At 40.4% G+C, this 17,735-nt stretch overlaps 1 protein-coding gene across 5 annotated transcripts in view; it reads left to right on the top strand.

Moving 5' to 3' along the window:
• Positions 1-17,735, top strand: part of PACRG (parkin coregulated) — a 493,217-nt gene that overhangs the window by 335,730 nt on the left and 139,752 nt on the right. For all 5 annotated transcript variants that reach the window (XM_073337862.2, XM_073337863.2, XM_073337860.2 and 2 more), the window contains exon 5: positions 2,976-3,125. In XM_073337862.2, coding sequence (XP_073193963.1) covers positions 2,976-3,125 — 150 coding nt within the window. The remainder of the gene's footprint in view (positions 1-2,975; positions 3,126-17,735) is intronic.

The following is a 17,735-nucleotide window of genomic DNA, read 5'->3' on the forward strand; positions in this document are numbered from 1 at the left end:
ATGTACTCCAGGGACTGTTGTTCAGTCTTCTATACCCTATTGTTACAATCACCACAGATGCCTCCATGCTCAGCTGGGGTGCTGATTGCCAGGACTTCTGTGTAAATGGACAGTGGAACATTTTGGAGTCCAAACTCCACATCAGTGTCCTGGAACTCAGAGTGGTGAGATAAATCCTAACAGCCTTCCACACAACATCAAATAGTACACGTACTTACAGACAATACCATGGGCATGTATTAAATCAATAAGCCGGGAGGAGCATACTCCTGTGTATGGTGGCAAGGATACTGTAGCTATGGTTTATCCACCATCATATTTACCGTAAAGCAGTACACCAATCAAGGGAAGAGAATGTATAGGCAGAAACACTCAGCAGGAGGGTGTATGATCCGCACTAATGGTTCCTGAACCAATGACATCCTCACTTTTATTCAGGTAGGGATAACTAAATATCTGATCTCTCAGTCCTTGTCCTCAAAGGAAACCCACACAACACCTTCAAAAGATGAGCCTGGGAGCTTAAGTTCATAATTCTGCTGGACATTAAAAACCATGGACTTAATAGAGGCACTGGTTCATTACAACAATTTGTAATATAACCTACTGCCTGCTAATCCTTAATTGCCCACTTCATTTTAAGTGGTCCCTTACATGGTTTGTGAAACCCTTATGCTTTACAATGTGCCCCACCTCATATTTAGCTCAGACACTCTGGTTACTTTCCCCAGACCTGAGAAAGATATCTGAAGCTCAAAAGTTTATCCTTTCCCCAATGACTAAAGAGTTAATCCCATCACAAGAGGGTATACCTGCAATTTTAGAATATCTGTTGTACTTGAAATCACAAGCGTTAGCAGTAACTTCCCTCAAGGTTCATTTGGCTGCTAAATTGGCTTATCATAACTTGGTCAGGGATAATCCTATATTATCTCAACCCACAGTTTCATGTTTTCTAAAGGGACTAACGCCTTTCCCCGTGAGAGAACTTCTTCCTACCTAGAACTTGAATCTAGTACTTACTATGCTTATGTGTCCTCCCTATGAACCACTGACCTCGGCACCCTTAGAACATCTGTCTATCACAACAGAACTCTTAATCTCCTCTGCAAAGAGGTTTAGTGAGCTCAGTGCCTGGATGGCCATTCCATCCTATCTGGTAGTAGCTAGTAGAGAGAAAGTTGTCATGGGACCTCACCCTAGTTTTATGTCTAAAGTTATCTCATATTGTCACCTGTCACAATCTCTGTCCCTCCCCATTTTCTTCCTCAGGTCTCATGCTCAACCAGGGGAGTCTCGTGATAGAGCTTTGCAAAGTAGCAACATGGAGTTCAGTCCATGCTTTCATTAAGCACTAGTCATTGGACATGGCATTGTATACTGGTGCTTAATTTGACAGAGCAGTGCTGTAGTCCATTTGTGCCTAGAACTCCTTGCCCACCATACTCTGATGGGGGCACTGTTTGCTAATCTCCCATTAGTGGGAATGCACAGAGGCCCTAAAAGAAGAAATATAGGTTACTTACTGGTAAGTGGTGGTCTTCAAGAGTTGTTTCTGTGCATTCACACTACCCAACCACCTTCTCCTCTGCCTAGGCGTTCTTTGTGTTTCTGCACTCCTCGGGCTAGGGAGAAGGAACTGAAGTAGGCTGAGGTGTGCACTGCCTTCTATATACAGTGTCGATGATGTCATCTTACAATGAGAGCACTACTGCATCTCCCAGTGGATGTGGCTTTTGTATATAGTTCCATAGCTCAGTGCCAGAGATGTTAAATGCCATTAGTGTGAATGCCCAAAGGCAGCTCAAGAAGAACAACAATTACTAGTAAGTAACTTTGATTTTTCCCCCCAAATATATACAATTAATGTGTGATCTGCAGTTCGTGAACACTTGACAGTGTATACAGACAGTATATCAGTTATGGTAGTTTTATCTAACTGACATCTGTATCGTGAAAGGTGGTGTCATCAATTATTTTTTCAAGCTTATTTCAGAAATAAATATTTTGTTTAAAAATATTGGGCTATTTCTTGGGGGGGGGAAAGCTGTCATTTTATACTGGCTTTGCACCCCCTTTGCACAGGTGTAAACATTTACATAACATGCAGGCCAGAGGAGAATCAGACCCATTCACTTTATAGTATTATATGTGGCAGTTGCTCCCAAAATGTGGAATTTTGGGAGTAAGCAGTATAACAGGAGGAATTTTGCAAAAACAATAAATATTTTTCAAATAGAAGTCATTTTGAAATTAAAAAAAAGGGAAAGCAAACTAATTTCTCTATTATTAAAACCAAGAAGGAACTGAGACAAAAGGTATTTATGAAATGTCATCAGACTGAAAGCAAAGAGAAAATTCAGCTGCAACTACTAAAAAATCTCAAATAGGCAAGACAGAATCTTTCTTTTTTCGTATCAGAATGTGTGTCTTTTAAAAGAAGCCTACAGGGTTTTTTCCCCCCTCCCTACAAACATTTATCTCATTGTACTAGTTCTCAGAATAGCTGGAATTGTTAATTGAAATGAATAAAATGATAGCTAAGCAAATGGGTGCAAACTCACAAACAGGCTAATTGTTGCACTAGAATGTGTCTGTTGTCAACCTTCACAGGTTGTCTTGCAGTTCCATTGGCCCCAGTGGTACTTACTGAGGATTTCTTTTTATTATTTATTTATTTGGACCAGACTAGTAACACAGGCAGCATGAGAGAATAATGAGCTGCATTCTTGGGGTTATGAGGACTCAGTATAAATTGTGGGAACAAATAACAATCAGACAAGGCAGGGTTTTATAACATCGAGGCCACAATCCATCTCTGGGATCTTTCGGAGCTGAGCTAATAAAGGCCCACTTACAATCCCCAACAAAGTATAGTTTAATTAAATTTGCCCATTAGAGGACTTCTCCCCCTCCCTTTTACATTCTAAAAATTAATTCTTCTGTTTCTGCCTGTCTTTCTTTCTACATCACAGATGCACTGAACCTTCGTAACCGACAGGTCATCTGCATCACGCTCAAAGTCCTCCAGCACCTGGTGGTGTCAGCTGACATGGTGGGGGAAGCCTTGGTGCCCTATTATCGTCAAATCCTCCCCATCCTAAACATCTTTAAGAATATGAATGGTGAGTTATCCTACTAGTCACTGTGTCTTTGAACCCTAAGGCAAAATGGGGCTTGAGGCAGGGTTAATTAACAATGTCATTAGGATTTATTACTGCATATAAACCCAGATCCATTTGGAGCTCTAAATAATGTAACCCCCACTGCTATTCCCTAGGGATGCAGTAAAATTAACAATTTCATTTATTACTCCTTGCACGTACAGCTTATTTAACACAGTACAAAAGCACTGAAGCAGTTCTGTAATCTTCCAATAATTAAATTGTAAAGTTTTGTAATAGTCTTTTCACTACATTAAGAGATTGCAAAGGTTTTTTCTTTTCTTTTCAGCATGGTAATTTTAAGTTCACAATTTTAATTCTGTCCTGGGTTCTCCTCACCAGTAAAGTTCATTCTTACCCATTATTGCTTTTTGGTTTAGGAGAGAATAAAAAGAAAATTATTAACCAGTTTAGTCAATTTGACAGACAAGAAAAATTATCTCTAGCAAAGCAGTGAAGTTTGGAGTTATTTTTGCACAGTTAACAGGTTTTACTATGGAAGAAATTTAGAACCACTTCATGTGCCACACTCTTGAGTAAGTTGTTTTCTTTGTAGTTCAAAATTCCATGGCCAGTTTTGTTGTTGTTTTTTAAACAACTACAACAAGTACTGCATGGAGTATTATTACACCATTCTCACAAACCTGAACCAAACTATCTCCAAAGTGTCTTGTTCCTGTAGTAAATCTCTTGGCATATTATGTGTTCAATCACTTACTAAGTTATTGACTTCGAAGTTTTATGCTATTCACATGCAATACTGTAGGTTAAAATAAGTTAATTGCTAACAACCATGCTAATAAAGGTTATAATGTAGGCAGGGTGTCTATGAAACTCATGTTATTTCAGTGTTTAGCCACTGCGCTACCTCCTGGGTTTTGGTTTTGTTCTTTATTAACTTTTTATTAAGACAAAGTTACAATAAAATGTTAACATACTATATCGTACATTATTTATTTGGGATCAACATAATATTCAAAGTACCTGGCTAAAGATTCCAGTTTGCTGGCTGGAAAACCCTGGTTCTCTGTGTATGCTAAAAAAGGATGACCAGATTTCTAAATACTGGTCTTCTTTTTGGCGCTTCTCTTGTGTATTGGATGTGAAAATTTGCCCATTACAAGGACATTCCATATTTTTTATATAACAGGAGGAGGAGTCAAATTTTTCCAATAATGTGCAGTATAGAGTCTAGTTACTAAGAATAAAAAATAAATTAATTTGTTTGGTTTTAAATGTAGATCCTTTACTGGAGCATTAAGTAAGAAGGTCAGGGGATCACTAGAAAGCCAGCATTTAGTCATAAAATGAATCTCTAATAATTTCCTCCCAAAACCAGCTAATTCCCGAACACAACCACCCTATGTAAATATGTTCCCTTTTCCTGCAACCCTTCCAACTGAGCACCTCCCCAGTAGCAAAAATATTATGCACCTTAACTGGAGTCAAATACCGTCTATACCAGTGGTGGGCAGCCTGTGGCTCATCAAGGTAATCTGCTGGCACTCTGCGAGACAGTTCGTTTTCATTGACAGACCGTCTGCAGGCATGGCCGCCCGCAGCTCCCGGTGGCCTCAGTTCAACATTCCTGGCCAAAGGGAGCTGGGGGAAGTGTCAGCCAGCATGTCTCTGCAGCCTGCGCCGCTTCCCCCAACTCCCATGGACCAGGAGCGGCAAACTGCGGCCACTGGGAGCTGTGGGCAGCCGTGCCTGTGGATGGTTGGTCAATGTAAACAAACTGTCTCGCAGCCTGCCAGTGGATTACCCTGATAGGCTGCAAGTTGCCCACCACTGATCTATACAATACATTTTCTTATTTATTTATTAACTCTTTTTGAGAAATGCAAAAATATCTGTCCAGAGACTCTAATGGGGTTTAGACTTCTAGGTTCCTTTAAAAACTGTATGTAAAGGACATTGAATTAAACAGCGAACATGTTCTAATAAACTGTAGACCGTGTACCATGTATAAGGCTATGTTTTAGTCATGGGTATTTTTAGTAAAAGTCATGGACAGGTCACAGGCAGTAAACAAAAATTCACAGCCCATGACCTGTACTATATACCCCTGACTAAATCTTGCAGGGCGGGAGCGACCCAGGAAGTGCCATGGGTGCTGAGGCAGGGGAGGCGGTAGCGCACGGTCCTGGACCCCTGCTCATGCTACAGGGGGGACTGTTGGCAAGGGTCCCTATCTGGCTCCACTCCTCCCCAGAAGCAGCGACATCCCCCATCATCTTCTCCTCAGCAGAGGCACGGTCAGGCAGCTCTGCATGCTGCCTCCGCCCCAAGCACCGGCTCCGCAGCTTCCATTGGCGGAGAACCATGCCCAGTGGGAGCTGTGGAGGCGATACCTTCAGATGGAGGCAGAACGCAGAGCTGCCTGGCCATGCCTCCACCAGGAGCTGAGGGATGTCGCCGCTTCCGGGGAGCCGCCATGAGGTAAGTGCTACCCAGATCCTTTACCCCCAGCCCTGAGTCCCCTCCTTCACCTAAACTCCTGCTGGGAGGAGTGAGGGGGTAGCCTGAGACTGCCCCAGCTGTGGCGGATGCGGCTGGCACGGGGGCAGCTCGATCTGCTCAGGCAGCCCCCGGGCCAGCTGCACCAGACACTTCAGAAGTCACGGCAGTCCCAGAAAATCACAGAATCAGTGATCTCCATGACGAACTTGCAGCCTTAACCATGTATATGAGTGGAATGGAAGAGAACTGTCAAAGTTGGGGAGTTGTAGGATGTAGGGCTGTGATTAAAAAAAATAAATATATGGTTAAACCTCTGCATCCGTGTGGAGCCCCATAAACTCCAGTTGGGTTTATCACAGACAGAAGGGTCCAACTTAGTGGGTCCAATTGCAGGATCTGGGGCCAAATACAACCCATCAAAAGGAACTATATCATTTAAATGGTAAGTGATTTATCTGCTGAGCCCCATTTTCCAAATTTTAGCCTGAGGCAGGCTGTGAGCAATCCTGGTTCCCTTGCTGCTATTGTGTCAGATGAATGGTAGGGAAGGCTCATGTCTGCTACTGGCACTACATAGACATAAAGTTGCACACAACTGGTTAGATCACACTTGCTATACAAAAACCAACCAACTCAATAAAAATCAAACAGGTTTTCAACCATTTGTCTGACATCTTATTGTGTGGATTTGTATCTGATATCCAATTAAACATAAGACTTCATATTTGTTGTTCAGAAACTAAAAAAATTCCCCCCAAAGCCACCCCTGGATTCATCATTCTAAACAGCCAAAAAGAATAGCCCTAAATTCTATTTACTATGTTATGTTGCTGTTGAAGTTGAATAAGGCAAGAGTAACATGATTGTTTGTGACAATGTGAGCATTTTAGTTTTGTGCATTCTAATTTTAATTAAATAATTATGTAACCGTGTTTTTACACTCCATATCAATTGAAAACTGTAACTAAGCATAGTGATTCAGTATCTGGACTTGGTTTTCAAACAGAGATCTATGGAAGAAACCAGTCACAATGAACTGTGACTACACAAAAAAAGCTAAGAGTTTGCCTTTCTTGTAAATCTTGTTGCCCTAAAGGCTGTTTAGGTCAGGACAGAGATGGGGAGCGCAGTGAAAGAGAGTAAAGCAGTTAACATCAACATATTTATCTAAGACTTCGACTTACTTTCTAGGCAGAGGATGGGGGGAAGAGATCTCACCGCTCTGAGATCTTGGGCTTCTTTGCCCTTCCTTCCAGCTTCCTCCTTTCCCTTCCTGTCTCCCTTTTAACCATCCCCAGCTGACTAGCTGAATCCCCTTGTTAACTGGTTAATCACCCAGTCCGTACTCAGTTATCTCCCCAGTTTGGCCAGTGCAGGGCAGCTTACAGAGTACAGAGTGGTGAGTCAGCCTTAGACTCCTCCCACTTTGTCACAGGCCCATCGTTCTTTTCTGTCCCCATCCTCTTTTCCCAGGCATATTCAACAGGAGACAGTTCTAAATGAACACTCAAATGCCACTAAGTCTTCAGGCAGAAAGGGGAGTGCACTCATTAGCAAGCACAGCACTTTCTCAAAAAGAAAAGGAGTACTTGTGGCACCTTAGAGACTAACCAATTTATTTGAGCATGAGCTTTCGTGAGCTACAGCTCAGCTCACGAAAGCTCATGCTCAAATAAATTGGTTAGTCTCTAAGGTGCCACAAGTACTCCTTTTCTTTTTGCGAATACAGACTAACATGGCTGTTACTCTGAGCACTTTCTCATTCACTTCACTCTGCTGAAGCTCTGCTGCTGAATTGGTCAACCACAGCTCTGGGTCTGAATATGGTTTTGCAACTCCAACATCAAGGATAATATTTTGATATTTATCCAAACATAGTATTTGCTGGCACTCAAGGTATTCTGAAAATATACAAAACACATCTCCAATCTCTACCCTACTCAGATATCATGCACTATTTTTCTGTAAATGTTTATTTTAGTCTTGGAGCAATCTGACCAAAGAAAAGACAAAACAAGTAAGAGTTTTCCCCAGGAGGATTATTTTGCTAATATTAGCCTCAGTACATACACTTGCCAAAGAGCTTCAAATGTTAGTGGCACTTTTCACATGATTCTAATTATTTTTTTCAACATTTCCATAAAATCTTGTTTTCAGCTGTTTCTGATGCAGCCATAGATATTTTCTCTAGGCTGAAATTTTACTCTACCATATAAGTACTCAGTACATTTTACTCTACCATATAAGTACTCAGTACAACTTATTGTAAATTATAAGAATTTATTTTTCCAAGTGGCATTTTGCAGGTTAAATGTCTTTCGGTATTTGAAAACAAACTAAAAGCAATTGAAAATTGTAGTTATTTATTCTATTCAGTGCCTTGAGACAAAATTCTGACAAAAAACCACTCTAATTTTTAAATAATTGGAGAATAAGGGTTTTTAGCAACAAAATATAGTGTCTGATTCAGCTGTTGGATCCTTGGCACACAGTGGGCCTGATTCTGGTCTCTAATACTACTTCATGCTGAGGTAAATTATTTGTCTTCAACCGGGATTTATAATGGCACATAATAAGTGACACTAGAATCAGGTTCAGCATCTCTGATGACTTGGGACTATTATTATTTCTTTCCAGGAAGACCTGTATGGAAAGTAAATAAAAATTCAGAGTTGGAACTTGTAGTGGACCACTTTAAGTCTCAGAGAAAACATTTGCAGGTTGTGGAGAAGGCATTGGTACAGTCTGCTGCTTGTCCTTCCCAGAGAATTTTTAGAGAGACAACGTGGGTGAGATAATATCTTTTATTGGACCAACTTCTGTTGTTGAGAGAGACAAGCTTTTGAGCCACAGAGAGCTCTTCTTCAGGTCTGACAGGTTTCAGAGTAGCAGCCGTGTCAGTCTGTATTCACAAAAAGAAAAGGAGGACTTGTGGCACCTTAGAGACTAACCAATTTATTTGAGCATAAGCTTTCGTGAGCTACAGCTCACTTCATCGGATGCATTCAGTAGAAAATACAGTGGGGAGATTTATATACATAGAGAACATGAAATAATAACACTGTAAGGAGAAAAAAGAAAAGGAGTACTTGTGGCACCTTAGAGACTAACCAATTTATTAGAGCAGGAAGTGAGCTGTAGCTCACGAAAGCTTATGCTCTAATAAATTGGTTAGTCTCTAAGGAGCCACAAGTACTCCTTTTCTTTTTGCGAATACAGACTAACACGGCTGTTACTCTGAAACTGTAAGGAGAGTGATCACTTAAGGTAAGCTATTACCAGCTGGAGAGCGGGGCGGGAGGAACCTTTTGTAGTGATAATCAAGGTGGGCCATTGGTCGGAATATGAACAAGAGGCTGCTAGGCAGCTCTCCAACACCACTTTCTACAAGCCATTACCCTCTGATTCCACTGAGGGTTACCAAAAGAAACTACACCATTTGCTCAAGAAACTCCCTGAAAAAGCACAAGAACAAATCTGCACAGACACACCCCTGGAACTCTGACCTGGGGTATTCTATCTGCTACCCAAGATCCATAAACCTGGAAATCCTGGATGCTCCATCATCTCAGGCATTGGCACCCTGACAGCAGGATTGTCTGGCTATGTAGACTCCCTCCTCAGGCCCTACCCTACCAGCACTCCCAGCTATCTTCAAGACACCACTGGCTTCCTGAGGAAACTACAATCCATCGGTGATCTTCCTGAAAACACCATCCTGGCCACTATGGATGTAGAAGCCCTCTACACCAACATTCCACACAAAGATGGACTACAAGCTGTCAGGAACATCCCCGATAATGTCACGGCAAACCTGGTGGCTGAACTTTGTGACTTTGTCCTCACCCATAACTATTTCACATTTGGGAACAATGTATACTTTCAAATCAGCGGCACTGCTATGGGTACCTGCATGGCCCCACAGTATGCCAACATTTTTATGGCTGACTTAGAACAACGCTTCCTCAGCTCTCGTCCCCTAATGCCCCTACTCTACTTGCACTACATTGATGACATCTTCATCCTCTGGATCCATGGAAAAGAAGCCCTTGAAATCATGGTGGAATTCCTCAACAATTTCCATCCCACCATCGACCTCAGCCTGGACCAGTCCACACAAGAGATCCACTTCCTGGACACTATGGTGCTAATAAGCAATGGTCACATAAACACCACCCTATACCGGAAACCTACTGACTGCTATTCCTACCTACCTGCCTCCAGCTTTCATCCAGACCACACCACACGATCCATTGTCTACAGCCAAGCTCTACAATACAACCGCATTTGCTCCAACCCCTCAGACAGAGACAAACACCTACAAGATCTCTATCAAGCATTCTTACAACTACAATACCCACCTGCTGAAGTAAAGAAACAGATTGACAGAGCCAGAAGAGTACCCAGAAGTCACCGACTACAGGACAGGCCCAACAAAGAAAATAACAGAACGCCACTAGCCATCACCTTCAGCCCCCCCCACTAAATCCTCTCCAACGCATCATCAAGGATCTACAAGCTATCCTGAAGGACGACCCATCACTCTCACAGATCTTGGGAGACAGGCCAGTCCTTGCTTACAGACAGTCCCCCAACCTGAAGCAACCACACACCACACAACAGAACCACTAACCCAGGAACCTATCCTTGCAACAAAGCCCGTTGCCAACTGTGTCCACATATCCATTCAGGGGACACCATCACAGGGCCTAATCACATCAGCCACACTATCAAAGGCTCGTTCACCGGCACATCTACCAATGTGATATATGCTATCATGTGCCAGCAATGCCTCTCTGCCATGTACATTGGTCAAACTGGACAGTCTCTACGTAAAAGAATAAATGGACACAAATCAGATGTCAAGAATTATAACATTCAAAAACCAGTTGGAGAACACTTCAATCTCTTTGGTCATTCGATTACAGACCTAAAAGTGGCAATTCTTCAACAAAAAACTTCAAGAACAGACTCCAACGAGAGATTGCTGAATTTGAATTAATTTGCAAACTGGATACAATTAACTTAGGCTTGAATAGAGACTGGGAGTGGATGGGTCATTACACAAAGTAAAACTATTTCCCCATGTTTATTCCCCACCCCCCACCTTTCCTCACACGTTCTTGTCAACTGATGGAAATGGCCCACCTTTATTATCACTACAAAAGGTTTCCCCCCCCAACCCTCCTGCTGGTAATAGCTCACCTTACCTGATCTCTCTGGTTACAGTGTGTATGGTAACACCCATTGTTTCATGTTATCTGTGTATATAAATCTCCTACTGTATTTCCCACTGAATGCATCCGATGAAGTGAGCTGTACCTCACGAAAGCTTATGCTCAAATAAATTTGTTAGTCTCTAAGGTGCCACAAGTACTCCCTTTCTTTCTTCAGGTCTGAGACAAGTATTCCAAGCATCACATCAGAGTACCTAGGGATGTGGTAGAATCTCCTTCCTTAGAAGTTTTTAAGGTCAGACTTGACAAAGCCCTGGCTGGGATGATTTAATTGGGGATTGGTCCTTTGAGCAGGGGGTTGGACTAGATGACCTCCTGAGGTCCCTTCTAACCCTGATATTCTATGATTCTATGATTCTACCTTTCTAGACCTGAAGAAGAACATTGAGTGGCTTGAAAGCTTGTCTCTCTCACTAACAGAAGTGGGTCCAATAAAAGATATTACCTTCCCCACCTTGTCTCTCTAATATCCTGGTACCAACATAGTTAAAACTACACTGCATATGGAGAATTTTTGACATTTCCATCATGTTTATGCTCATCTGTGCTCATGCAGGCAGCACTACCATTATTTTGTCAATATGGTTCTTTTTGTAAATTCTCAGGGTGTAAAATCAGTGTCTTTTATTTATCTAATGATGTGCCTGAACACCGTCTTTAAAAAATGAGTAGCTCCAAATGGTTTCTAACAAAAATGAGCAGAATTACTGAAGTGCTGAGCATTTTTGTATGGTGTCATCATTTCCAAGGGGATTTTGTCATAGAAGGACCACAGACATTTGAAAGAAAGGTCTAGGCATGTGGTCCTAAAGACTCACATCTGTACCTGAAAGTAATTAAAAGAGGTGTGGGGGTTTATGTGTCTTGGAGTGGGGAGGGGGTGTTCAGCTCTTTACATGGAAACTCATCAGTGCCTATTGATGTCTCTATATAATGTCTCTCAATGAAATACGTTGCTCCATTAATTTTGTAGTTTCCTCTATGAAAGAAATAATCTTGATCTTATTAGCTGATTTTTCCATAATTTTTATAACAGTCTTTGAGAGAACACATCACAATGGAGATTGCTATTGAACAATAATATAAGGTATGCCAAATATATTTTATGACTAGAGTTTGTTGGTTGCAAAGCAGACGTAGTTCAGATCTGAGAGTGAAACATGTTCTATACTTTGGATTTCCACAGTTATACAAGTGCAGAAGAGATTATATGGCTTAGCACTGGGTGAATACCACAAATAGTATTCCGTGACTATTTATTGAAATTTTTCAGTGAATTCACTTCAGCTGTGTTTGTGCCTTCTTTGTTTTCACTCTTCATAGATATGGTGAATGACTTCACTGTTAAGAATATTTGCGGAAATTGAATTTTAAACAAATATTGGTGCTATTCATGGAAGATGAATTTTAAATTTGTAAACATAAATGTTCACACTGAAAACTTATCCGAAGTCTTACACTCATTCAGTTAGGGAACAGGTCATGTAATATATTTCTATCTGTCAATAAAACAATCAACACACTCTGAATGAAAAATATCAAATATACTCATAATGAATTGCTTGCACACAATCTGCAAACCAAAAATTATGTGCCAAATTTATTCAGTAAATAATTTCAAATGAAAGACAGAACTGCTAGCTGTTCTCAAGGCTAAATTAATCAACTACACTTTTTATCCAGCTCTAAGACTCATCAATATTTCCTGTAGTTTGTTAAGAATTATGATTAATTAATTAATCTCTTTAAATGTGGTGTCCATTGAATGACATTTGACAGGTGTGAGGATGTGCTGCCTCCTCAGGTATAAAAGACAAGGGAAGCATAAGGAGCTAAAAATACATACCACCTTGTAAAGGAGGGCACAATTGCCACCCTAAAGGATGCAGTTACTTCTGACTTCCAGGTTTAAAGGACCAGCCACTAAAATAGTGTAATTAGCCCCACCTATTGGAGTCATTGATGTGCTATGATTCACCCATTTCTTTCATGTACTCGGTAGTGTACCAGATATACCTCAACTTAGGAGCAAGCACCAAAGCAAGTTGCCTCTGGCCCAGTAGGCTCTACTACCCAGTGATTTCCCAATATGCACTCTCAAGCAAAAGGAGTCTTTACTAGGGTTGGCAGAAATGAAAGACTGCAAATACCGTAGGCAGTATGACTTGACCATCTACAACAGAAAATAGACATAGACATTCCTAACTCAGCCAGGTCAGTAGGGGACAATCCAAAAGAAGGAAGTACTGGAGTAACCATGAGTACAGCTTCTAGTCCACAATTCCTTAAAAAGTGCATTTAAGTACTGGTCTTCATGTCCTGCTATCCAGAGCTCAGTTCCATAGTCATGGTGTTGTTGGAGGGTTTCTCTGCATTGTCTTACATTGTGCGGATGAACAATTGCCTAATGCCTCTTGTAGGCAGGTGCCCTTATGTCCTTCTGCTACTAGTCTCCTCTCACTGGCTGCTTCCCATCTTGGATTGTGACTCTTCACCCAACCTCACTTCCAGCTCTCAGGCTGCCTGTTACCTGGTCTTCATTGTGCAGCTGGCTCCCAACCTGCTGCCTCCATCTTGCTGCTCCACACAGAAAACTCTAGCTGTCTCCCCAAGCCTAATCCTCTCTTTGTCTCCTCCTTTTTCTGTTCAATAGGCATCAAAGAACCCTCTGCCTGTTGTCTGCTGAACTAGTTCTTGCTCCTCCCAGAATGACCAGTAGCCCAGTTCTCTCCAATCAACTCATTCTTGAGAGAATGTTCTTTGTAATGAGATTCCCTGGGAAAGGATCCTATAAGAGAATGAACCCAAAAGCAGTGGTAATCAGGCAGCCACTGAGAAGGTAGCACTTAAGGAAGAGTTTGAAATCCAAATTGCCTGAGGGCCAGAGATCTCGATAAAAGATATTTTGAGGTCTCTAGAACTATGACTTTATAACATTCTTCACAGAATTATCCAGTATTCATTTACACTTTCATTATTGGGCAAGTTTTCTGAGATACTTGCCCAATTTCCAAATGTGTATATTTATTCTAGAAAACTTTGAGAATTGTCAGCTGTGTAAGGTTGTCTGGAATTAGTTGGTTTGGCAGATTGTAACGTTCCAGGAAAACATTAGTTAGTCAAGAGATAATACTATTCGCAGTTGGATGGATGGACAATGCTATTACTTGCAAATACATAATCAGGAAACATGCTCTGCACTTGAGAATCTGTTTCTCCAACAAGCAACTTCACGCTTTATTCCCTGCCAACTTCTTCACGGAATATCCTCACTGAATTAATCTGAAAGTCACTACCCTCTCCTCCTATAAATCCTTATTCTAGGCTCACTTCTACTGTGATACTTACTGTAAATTGCCACCTGATGATAGCTGGTTGGATGGTCAGTAGGAATTATTGTTGTATCTCTGGTTTGTTTCATATAGAAAAAGAAACAAATCTGATTTCAAACTTGCCAATTGTTTGTAAAAACATATTCCTCTCACTGGTTTCAGAGTAGCAGCCTTGTTAGTCTGTATCCACAAAAAGAAAAGGAGTACTTGTGGCACCTTAGAAACTAACAAATTTATTTGAGCATAAGCTTTTGTGAGGTACAGCTCACTTCATCCGATGCATTCAGTGGAAAATACAGTAGGAGATTTATATACACAGAGAACATGAAACAATGGGTGTTACCATGCACACTGTAACCAGAGTGATCAGGTAAGGTGAGCCAGGGCAGGGCGGGAAACTATTGTAGTGATAACCAAGGTGAGCCATTTCCAGCAGTTGACAAGAACGGGGGGGGGGGGGGGAATAAACATGGGGAAATAGTTTTACTTTTTGTAATGACCCATCCACTCCCAGTCTTTATTCAAGCCTAAGTTAATTGTATCCAGTTTGCAAATTAATTCCAATTCAGCAGTCTCTCATTGGAGTCTGTTTTTGAAGTTTTTTTGTTGAAGAATTGCCACTTTTAGGTCTGTAATCAAGTGACCAAAGAGATTGAAGTGTTCTCCAACTGGTTTTTGAATGTTATAATTCTTGACGTCTGATTTGTGTCCATTTATTCTTTTACGCCCCTACTCCTTCTCTTTATTTGTTACATCTGTGTTTGCATCTTGTCTCAAGTTATATTGTAAGAAGTTTAGGACAGGGACTGCCTCTTACTTTGTGGTTTATACAATGCCGAACACAATGGGACCCCACATTGGTGTCTCTGGGTGCTATTGTAATAACTCATAACAAATGTAATTAAAAAGACCGAGTAAAGAACTAGACGCTGGTGTGGGAAAAGTACAGTAGGTTTAAAAAGTGAACATGCTGTGTTTGATGTGAATATCAAAATCTGCAGAGTTAGAAATGTCACCCATAAACTAAACTGTCAATGTTGTTCTTCTAAAAAGCATTGGTAACATACTCATGCAAAAAGTTCTGTTGGTCTTGTACCACAGATACTGCTCCTAAAAGCTTCCAGAGTACATTCCTGAAAGAATAAAATTTGATTGCAGTGTGCATATGTGTCAGTCTTAAAGGCTTAATGTCTCTAGGTGAACTGCATGATCTATTGTGTAGGTATTAGCAAATGACAGAGTCTGCACTGTATGTATACTATGAGCAACTGAAAAACAGTTACAATGAAAACAGGATAGAGGTTAAGGTTCAATCTTCTTAAGGCCTGGACAGTTCTCTGTGGAATTACTTTATAAGAAACCAAAAAACAAGAGAACTCAACATCCAACTGCCTTGTTATCTTTCTTTCAGTCCTAAAATTATTTTGAACGTTTATGGACGCTCAGAGTAAATTTGAAGTACTCTTTTGTTCAGGTGAAGCAATTGTAATCACAGACGCAGTACAAAATGCACATAACTTCTCCTTATAATATTGCTAGTTTTAATGATGCTGCTTTATTGGCTTGCTTGCTTTTAATATTTCTCTGTTGTACATAATGAGAACCCAATGGTTATTCTTCCAGGTCATGAACAGAAAAGTAATGACAATGACTTAGGCCTATTATGAACCTTATAACACCATTTAAAATCTCTTTTTCATTTAAATACAGTACTTAAATATGGCATGTTTTTATTAGGTTTATTTCAGGGGTTTTTTTTCTTTTCTTTTCCTTTTTTTGGGGTGGGGGGGGAACATTGCATACTATAAAATCTGTTTTCTTTTTTGTATCATGAAACCTTTGCTGTGCATCTCCTCTTCTAAATTGTTTCATAGACCTATAAGATGTCTTAGATAAATATAATTTAAGAACAAATAGAATAAAGTTTGTGCTTTTGTGACAGCACTGAAGAGAAATAAAAAGAATAAAAAGGAATCTTCAAAGCTTGATATAAATTATGATTGTATACAGTGTTGTATTTATATCAGAATGAACACTGGAAGCAGAAGTTTGATAAGAGTTAGACAATTATATACAGAAAATTTCTTTTATATAATGTAGTCAGGTAAATAAACATTTCTTTGATCTACTTTAACAACTATTATATGTTGTCAAATCAAAGCAGTCTAACAGCTGTGCTACATCGATTCATATGCATTATAAAGCAAAAATGTTTTCATGTCATCAGTTTATATTATTCAGTAGTGATCAATAACAGCATATGAAAAACTCTGTAGATTAAATCATGTAAAATGTTTTGAAAACAAAACAGCACCAACCTTAACAATATTCAGAGAAAGAGAGACAGGTTTTAAAAACAATAATTTAAACTAAATCGTCAAAATTATATGTGTAGATTTATATCTTACCCCACATATTTTGGTCACATTTAAAAGGCTTCTTCAGGCAGATTCCTGTTTTTCCTTTTTTCCTAATAAACACTATGCACATCTGATCTATGGTACTGTATAATTTAAAGTAGTAATAATTATAATTTCTTTAAAGATTCCATCAGCACTGAATTCCCACTTACATTTCCAGAATGAGATGGACAGGAAACTTGCCTCACCCTTAGAATTTTGACTTTCTGAGGCACTGGTGGGAGCCCCACATCCCACCCCTCAGTTATACACCATGAGATGATCCCCCTACACTAGTGTGATCCTTCAATGGGCAGCTTCACTAATTTAGGACCAGTTTCTATTGGTGCAGGGCAGCTGAGGATTGGAGACTAAGTTTCTATGGGCTTCAACACAAGCTATCTGACACTATAGCTAACTTTTAACACTCAATGTGACCTTTTATCAACCTCCTCCTACCTAGTCAGTCCGACACCCCTTGCCCCCCTTTCTTACCCCTTAATCTCAGGAAACATGATCCAGAATTCCTGAAGTAGCTGAACTGTTAGGTAAGGTATTAAACCACCAGAGCAACTATGCTTGAGATGCATGCCTGGGACACCAGTCTGCTTTGAGGGGCTTCCAGTGCCCTTCTTTGAGAGGTACTTCGCATATTTAGTTCACTAGATTGCACAGAACATGATGGACTTCACACAGTAGGAGGAAGAATCAGAACTTCAAAGGAGTATTAAATCCCAGACGCAATAGATTGTGCCTAAAGGTGGTCAGTACTCTGTGCATAAGGGCTGGAAGTATTTCCAGAAGTGCTTATGAATTCAGGAAGCAGCAATGCTCTTCGAAGTGCCTCATGCGCATTACTGGAAGGCAGCAAGTTATCCCTGCACATGAGTGACTATGCTCTGAAGAAAAACCTCATGCCCAAAATATTTCAACTACTTCTTCCACCAGGAAATGCTAAAAACACTTGGCATTGAGAATGTCAACTCTATTCAGGAATATCTTACAGTATTGTCAAACCAAGTGTTCAAAGATCACGTGTCAGGCTCCAAAATTTTGAGATTTAAAAAAATAGATTTGGGGTTCTTTCTATTTGCCTTCTGAGTTTTGAGCTTTTAGCAAAAAGAAAAGGAGTACTTGTGG

This window comes from Lepidochelys kempii, chromosome 3 (assembly GCF_965140285.1).
Source record: "Lepidochelys kempii isolate rLepKem1 chromosome 3, rLepKem1.hap1, whole genome shotgun sequence".
Lineage (NCBI taxonomy): Eukaryota > Metazoa > Chordata > Testudines > Cheloniidae > Lepidochelys > Lepidochelys kempii.